The following is an 8456-nucleotide window of genomic DNA, read 5'->3' on the forward strand; positions in this document are numbered from 1 at the left end:
TTCCCTTCCCTTTTTCTTCCTTACTTTGTTTTGACCTGTTATGCTTTAGCGTCTTTTTTATTTTGTGTCTTGGGCCATAGCTCAGCAATGCAGTAAATCAGGCTTTAGGTTTCCTATTACTAGAACAAATATACTGCAGCAGCTACAGGACGCAGAGCAAAGATCTAGTGTAGGCTTTTTTTTCCCAGACTTGTTCTTTTGATGGGTAACTGGCATGTTTATACTGCCACAGGTAGCATGTGTCCTCTTGTGGTTGGTATGAAGCCAGCTCATCTCGATTTTATGCTTCAGCTGAGTCAGCCAAGGTGCGATCACACTCCCATGTGTGAGCAGACAGAATTTGTACTTCTGGGTGATCCACAAGTGGAAAGATGTAAGACTAACCTGTGTGCAAAACATCAGTGCTAACTCTTCTCACGGCAGAACTAGCTTGAGTTACCTGTGCAGGAGTTGTATTTGCACTGGTTATCTTTCCATAGGGGTAATAATCCAGCTGCACTGGGATCCTGCCTCTTAAATCAAATGCAGATAGTCTTGGGCTTGCTTCTCTGTACTCTGAACTGTTTAGTCCAAAGCCATTTAGCAACATCACAATAGGACTATGAGAAAAGGGGTTTATTAGCAGGCATGAATACACAGCATCCACACTGCTCATGACACACCAGCTTGGAGCACAGGTCTAGCAAAGTTTCAGTTGTCTGGTCCTGGTCAGGTTGACAGGTCCAAAGCAGCTGTAGGAAAATCCAGCTAGTTATGTCAGCTTTGTGTCCTAAGGCTGCATTTGAAGACAGCCAGCTTGAGATAAAAGCACCGTTACCCCAAGATATGGCTTGTTACACGTGAATAGCCCATTGCTTCGAACTTAAGTAAACTGTAGAGAAGAGAAACGTTGAGAGAGCGAGCTTAGTCAAGGGAACAGGAGATGGGAAGATATATATTGCTATCACATAAGCTTTCTTTGTCTACTTTAACCAAAGAGAAAGTGAGTTATTAACTTGCCCCATATAAATCTGAAGTAATTGAACTCTTAAATATTTGGGATTACACCACAGCCCAGGATGCAGGAATGGACCTTCCTTGCCAGCTTTACTGGAGTTGGATGAACTCCAGATCTTTTCGGAAGTCCTTGGCAGTTAACCTGGTGGAGGTTAGCACAAGGTGTGAGTCCTCAGCTCAGTCTGGCAGCTTTGGACTGAAATTGTTAGCATCCTTTGCTCTCCCTTGGCTGTGAGGATGACCTCCAGTCCCAGCTCCCAAGCAGACCTACATAACAAATCACACCTCTGCAGCTGAGTCAGTGTATTTCAGAGCAGTGTCAGTTTTTCCCTCCCACAGCTATCTCTGGAGTAACAGCTACTTAGATGATTCTGGTTGCTCCTGACAACAAAGGGCACTGCATTTTCCTTGAAAGCGTATTTAGCCCCAGGTAAAATTACACTTTTTCGATGGGGTAAGTGCGGGAAAAGATGATCATTTCAAGCTTTCTGTATTGATTCCTGTTAGTAAGCTAGCCTCCAGTTATTAGGATGAAAAGAGGGCAGTCTCCAAGGCTGGAGATTAATGTCCATGAGATTTGAGTTGGACTTGAAATTTTTTTCCTTCACATACCTATTTGATGAATCTGCCATGTGTGCTGGCTTTGGTGGGTGGAAGTTATTATTGAAGAAAGGCAGGCTGCTCTTAATTTCTGGATGGGTTAAGATCAACGTTCCCTCTATTTAGGGAGAAAATAAGGTTTATTATGGAAAAAAGCAAAAAGTCACACCGGAGAAAAAAAGTGTTTTTAGTATATCTGCTGTCTGCTGGTACTGCTGAAATTCTTGGGGCAGGTGAAGGTCTTTATCTTATTTTTTTAATTTGAATGGTCTTGCAGAATGATGTTTTGCATCTTGCAAAGACATACGTATATACTTTAGTTAGTGATTCAACACACTTCAGTTCATCTCTGGTAATCATCCCAAAGGGACTTTGCATTTAATGAAATGTACATACCTGCTTAAATTCTGTCCTGAGTAATGAATACCTTTTTTCTGGAAGTGAGGTACAGGCACCTAATGGAAAGAGCTTTCAGACAAGGCTCATGCAATTTAAAGAGTTGGACATTCCCTGAATGGCAGCTGCCACCTTTGAAATGAATCCAGAAGCATCCTCAGCAGGGAGGTGGGACTCTGAAAAATCCAGAAAAATACAGGAAATCAAATAAGAGCATCTGAAACAGTCTGTGCTTGCAACTCTTACACTCGGAGCTGTACAAATGGAGGCTGTGCTCAAAATCTGCCCTCAGGAACTGGGAGACAAATGACAGCAGCAGAAAGTAACGCTGGTAGTAAAGTAAGAAAACAGCAAATCATGACCACATCTTAAAGGCAGGAGATTTCAGGAGACAAACCCATAACTTTTCAGAAAAGTTTCATTTTGCTTTTTTAAACAATCCCTTTATTCTTTTATTTCCACCACCAGCCCACCTTTGATGATACTCCTCTGTAGATGTCTGCAGCACTGGAAGTCCTAATATTTTATGAACCTAATTTGATACTTTCTACTGCTGTTCAGCACTTGGAAAGATCAGAAAGATGTCCCATCTCATTGTCTTCTCTCCTCCCATGGATTTTTTGACACAAAGTCTCCTTTCCACTGTCCCACTTCAGTTTGTTGCCAGCACATGTTACCTCATTTTCAGGTCTGTCATTTTTCTCGTGAAAAGAGCATGAGCATACCTGACCGTACCTCAAATGACCATACCAAATCTGTCTAGCTGCAGTCCTGGAGACTTCACAAACACTCCATAATAAAATTGGGAAAGGCTTTCTTCTTTTATATCCTTAATGACTAACTTCCAGTCTATTGAACAAGATAATTTTTGTTCTCTGTTATTTCTAGCCAGCTCCGAGAGTAAACTGATGGGTAGAGAGCAGAATTCACCTCAGCTGGTAAAACTGCTGATTTTTATCCCCCCTAGTTATTACATAAAAAATTATCAAGGCTGAAAAGTGACAGGTAGGAAATTCTTACTGGAGTTAAGCTCCTAGTGGCCATTTACATCTTTCCTGTCCACCTCCCTTCTTTGAACAAAGCTGTCTTGGCTTATTACAAGCCTATTCTTCTACCACTCAGCATTGCTATTAGTTTCCCTGGTGCTGTTGCAAGCCTTGTGTGAAATCTATAAACACATGGGCAGGTCAGGTTAGTAATTGTGTAGGCAAGGATAAAAGATCTTTAACACTTATCAAAGTCCTGGCAAGGGCATTTGTGTCTGCTTCTGAAAGGAGAATTTACATTTTCACAGTTGCATAATCACACAGGTAGAAGGCATCTAGGCTGCAGGCGGTTTTACTGCTATGTATGTCTAAGATCCATATAGCACACGTTTGTCTTCGTACGTGACTCTGGTAATGGGTGAGGATAAGGGGCACAGTTATGAAAGATAAAAGGCTATTCCTAGCTCATCCTGAAGTTCCAAAGGGACTTCCTCAACTTATCTGTGTTATAGCTGTTTGCAGTAGCTGTTTGACTTCTTAATAGCATTAGGTGCTGATTCAGAGAGTGATTTTATGTTAAGGGATCCTAGCAGTAATTGCATTTCTAATGACATTATCTGTGAGGAAACCTCTGCCATGACTGTGATGGGAAGTATCAGGTCATGGCTGATTCTTGTGTTTGTGTGAGATGAATCTGGGCTCAGAGATAATGGGACAACTGATCCTTAATGCCTTAATGTTGAACTTTTTCCTCTCAGTGGTTTCAGTATTAAAGTCCCACCCTATTGTGGATATTCTAATGCATATACTAAAGTGTGGGGTTTCTTATTATGTGGACATTTTATGCTTTGATAATTATATGGGATCTGCATAGCTCTAAGTTGGACAAGTCCTGAAGTGCTCTTCATTTCCCCAGCCTCACAGATCACATCTCAAATGGCACAGCATAGTGTCTTTTGGATCAGGCTTTAAAGTGTCATTTTTACAAACAGATCCCTTTCCATTGTCGGGGTCTAGGGTCACTTGTAGTTTTGTCTTGTAACTCTCATAAAATATCCTCTTGGTATTTGATCATGGGCTTGTTGGGTGGTGGTGGCACCAGCTGTATAATGCAGAGAGTATTTTTTGTTACCGTACTTCTGCCTCATGTAAAAAGATTAGAGATACATATAGAACACTTTTCCTGCCAGGTTCGAAAATGCCTTCAGATGATGATTCTTGGCATAGTATATGTCTAGACAGTATTGCTGCAGTGAATACTGTAGGATTCTCATTTTTAGATAGTTTTCATTCTGCTTGTATAATCTCATTTATTGAAAACATATACATATGTATACCTTTTCTCTTATACTTCCACCATTTACCTTTAAAATGTGTTGATAGGATATCAGGAAAATCGAACATGTTTACACTGGGTATTCCTAAGAGGATTTACATTTCTGGAGGTCATGGACCTGCAGAGGATTTTGTAGCTGTCAACCCTACATGGGTTGTTTTTAGCTTTGCAGATAACACAGGTGGGAAAAAGCCCTGAGAATCTTGTTTGACAGAGGTGAAGTAAATTGTAAGTACAATGATACACAGACAACTATTTCTACCCACTTTCTGGACAGAAAAGAAAACCAGGTGCGGTATTCATTAGGAGCAATATTCAGGTTGGTGATTAGACATCTTTCTAGTTCATAAGAGAGTATGAGGTTAGGTTGAATAAAATATAATCTTGCTAAGACGATATTAAATAATAGCACAAGATTGAAATAAATGGAAATGAATGAGTAGAATAAACAGAGAAACATCCTAAAGTGTTAGCCTACATGTTTAAAAAATGCTTGGAAATTACATATGTAGAGAAGGTAAAATAAGACCTAGGAGGCATGGTTAAGGGTTTGATTGTTTAACTCTTTCAATGAAAGATGTTTCTGGACACCTTACCATCCATTCCTGCCATCATTAGCTAAAGACAGGAGGCTAAAGCCTTGGTACAGGTCGTCTGTTTTGATTTTAACAAGACAGAAATTCTATTTCTTCATTTCTGCCAAAAGAAATCTGCAATATCTTCATAGCATTTCAGTGCTGATAGGTGCAACTTAATCTATTACAAATGGCAATTTTATTTGGGCCTAATGTATTCTGATACCAACAGAATTATCTCATCAAATTCTCGGGGTTCTTGTGTCCTCATCAGATTCTGCCCACAAAGACCTGTTTGCAGGTTTGGGCCTTTCTTTTCTCCCCCCTTATTCTGAGGTATTGAGAGTTTTGACCAAATAAGGATATTGGAAGTTATGTCAAATCTATGAAGTTTTAGAACTATTTCTGTTCATTCTAAAAATTTGAGGTATTTCCTAAACTAAGTAGAAAGGAAGTGAAAGCAGCACCTTGAGACTTTTTGTTCAGGGAGGAGCTCTTTTGCAGTGAAAGTTGCAAGACTGAAGAGAGGTGCTTAATCCCTTGGAAGCTGGAGAAAGAGATTGTGAGCTGCAGGAGAGAAGTGTTTCGGGGAAGCACAAGGGGCGCCTGTCTGTTTGCACATGACTGCAATCCTGGCTTCAAGGCCAGCACTTTTGGGAACTGCAAAGGACCAGAATAATTTTAGATGTGTGAGGAATGACTATGCGGTTTATTTAAGGGCACCCTGAAGTCACCCTTAAGATTAGATTCACTGTCTGCAAGAGCAGCAAAGCTGGACGTGTGATTGTGGGCCAGAGGCTGCTCCACAAAGCATGCAGAGCCCTGCATGCCTGCATGCACTGTTCAGCCCAACACAGCACGGGCATGGTGCTCTCTCAGTGGCTTACTGAGGGACGTCCAGCCACGTTGGTTGACACCTGCCTGTGGACATCTCATCAGACTGGCTGCAAGACTCTCGGGTGAGAGGGATAGACATAAGACTGGGAGGTTGCTGTAGTCCACCTACTTCCCAGAGTACTTGGTATGAGCAGTGTTGACACTGCCTTGAAGTGCTTTCTGGTTACTGTTCAGTGTTAGAGATGTGAAACAGGATTTATATGAATTCCCAATCTGTCTGAATTTTACAGGGCCACTTTTGTGATTGTTTTTCCTCTATTACACAATGTCGTTGCTATTGGCTGGGGTGTTTTTTTTTTGGTTGGATTTCTTCAGTTGGTAATTCTTGTGCTAAGTCATGGTGCCTCTGGTTTCATGGTGTGTTTATTGTGTGACTCACGGTTGTTGGACCTATGAGATTTATTTGTCCTTTTTCTACAGGTTTTAATTTGGTGTCAAAAAACATTATGCTTTCAAAGACTTACAGTTCTGATGTTCAACAGCCAAAAGTATTGATTTGCAATTGGCAGGAGGGTGTGTTTGCTTCAACTAGCAGTGCTTTTAAAAATTAATTCTATTTGCTTTATGCCAGAGTCTCTGTGTCCCCTTTCAAACCACATTCATGTTGACTGCAGCAAAGCTTACCACATTAAAAATGAAATAGTGTTTATGCCAAATGTTTTCCCACATATTTTCAAACCTTTTAGTGGTGTTTGCACTGAAATTTTTCACCTAAAAGCCACAGCAGTTCAGAGCTCCACTTGCTGCTTTTTGTAAAGACATCCACTTTCTGTCAAGAAAGGGCTACATTCTGACCCAGTGACCATGAGGGGTGGCTTACCCATACGCATTGTCCTCCTGGTATGTATGGGGATAGGTATGTGTGAGCTTCTTATGCTGTGAAAGGGAATAAAATCTGGCCCATAACACTGAGTAACCTGGTTATTTTAATCACCTGTGACTCTCTGAATTATCATCTGTATTATGGGATAATATTATCTCTTCGGTATTCAACAATGACTTTTTAAAAATTACCAAATATATTATACAGAGCTAATATATTAAGAGATACCTTAAGGGTAATTATCAAGTGTGTAATTTCATCTGTAGGTTCTTATAATGATGGTTAATGTCATAAATGCCTTATAATGAAATTATAGCCTTGTAACCCTGCCTGACTATCCTTTGTGCGTCATGTAATTAATAAGACCAAGCTTTGGTGTTCATCTCAGTGTCACAAAGCATCATGTAAACTTCCATACTGATGGTAGATGGTTAGTCTCTCATCAGAGTAAGAATAAGGTTAAGGCCAGGCAGCTTGAGTATATGTTACCTTGTCTTTAAAGGCAGCTGGATGGGCTTGTTAACAAAAGTACTTCTAACAGAATATATATGCTCATTAAAAAAATGGCCATTGATCTAGTGTCATATTATAATACTACATGCAAAATTTTAAGGAAGTGAAAAGGCAAGGGGGTTGCAGCACTTGGAATAAAGAATTGTTTTCCTTCTAATCCACTGAGGGTAGTGAAAATTTGTGTCCAACTTAAAAGCATTTGGAGATGGATAAGAAGCTTCATCTTGAATTGAGGACACTTGCCTGGAACGTAGAAGAGCTGGGATTGTTTCCCAGTCTGGCCTAATTTCTGTGGGGCTCTGGCTAGGTTGATTATTTTTTATGGTCTTCAGATTTCCCGTCTGAAAAATAAGGGCCATACTATTTCTTTTATTTGTCTCACATTTCCAGATTTTAAACTTGCTGGAGCAAAGGAGATATCTATGTGGTTTTTTGTTGTTTTTTTTTTTCCTTTGGCAGTTACCATACAATCTTATAGAATCGTTCACATTGGAAGGAACCTAAGGTCATCTAATCCCACCTTCTGCTTAGAGCAAGGGCAGTGTTGAACTTCTGCCCTCTAGGCCATGTTCTTATTGCGAATACTAATAAGAGAACTAGAAATTTTACATGTCACCAGTTAAAACTAGTTCGAAAAAATCATGTAAGACTCATTAAGATTATTTTACTGTTCTTTGTCCTTCAGGGAATGATGTACCTAGAAGAGAGGAGACTTGTCCACCGGGACTTGGCAGCCCGTAATGTCTTGGTGAAATCACCAAACCATGTGAAGATCACTGACTTCGGCTTGGCCAGACTTTTGGAAGGGGATGAGAAGGAGTATAATGCTGATGGAGGGAAGGTGAGTGCTGTACATGTCTGGAAGTAAATATATCACTGTGACAAACCTCCTGAAGTTACTCTTTAGGGCAGTGTATCCCTACGGGACTATTATCTATGTAAGAAAGTCTGTCAGTGACTTAGCAAACTGTATTGTGACAGTACACATAAAAGCTGCTCATTTTTTCCTCAGTGAGCTTCTCCAGGTGCCAAAATATAATTGTCTGAACAGTTTCCACACTCAGAGTTAGACCTTGTTCATATGCTCCATTTTGTGTCTTGTTTTAGAATCATAGAATAGTTTGGGTTGGAAGGGACCTCTAAAGGTCATCTAGTCCAAACCCCCTGCTGTGGGCAGGGACATCTTCAACTAGATCAGGATGCTCAGAGCTCTGTCCAACCTGACCTTGAATGTTTCCAGGGATGGGGCATCCACCACCTCTCTGGGCAACCTGTGCCAGTGTTTCACCACCCTCAGCGTAAAAAATTTCTTCCTTAGATCTAGTCTAAATCTA

The 8456-nt window shown here is 40.5% G+C and overlaps 1 protein-coding gene across 1 annotated transcript in view; it reads left to right on the top strand.

Annotated features, from left to right (window-relative positions):
• The window catches only part of ERBB4 (v-erb-b2 avian erythroblastic leukemia viral oncogene homolog 4), a 580731-nt gene that overhangs the window by 538263 nt on the left and 34012 nt on the right, over positions 1 to 8456 (top strand). The window contains exon 22 of the mRNA XM_009329670.1: positions 7808 to 7963. Within this exon, the coding sequence (XP_009327945.1) occupies positions 7808 to 7963 (156 nt within the window). The remainder of the gene's footprint in view (positions 1 to 7807; positions 7964 to 8456) is intronic.

The sequence above is a fragment of the Pygoscelis adeliae genome, unplaced genomic scaffold (genome assembly GCF_000699105.1).
Source record: "Pygoscelis adeliae isolate BGI_AS28 unplaced genomic scaffold, ASM69910v1 Scaffold7, whole genome shotgun sequence".
NCBI lineage: Eukaryota > Metazoa > Chordata > Aves > Sphenisciformes > Spheniscidae > Pygoscelis > Pygoscelis adeliae.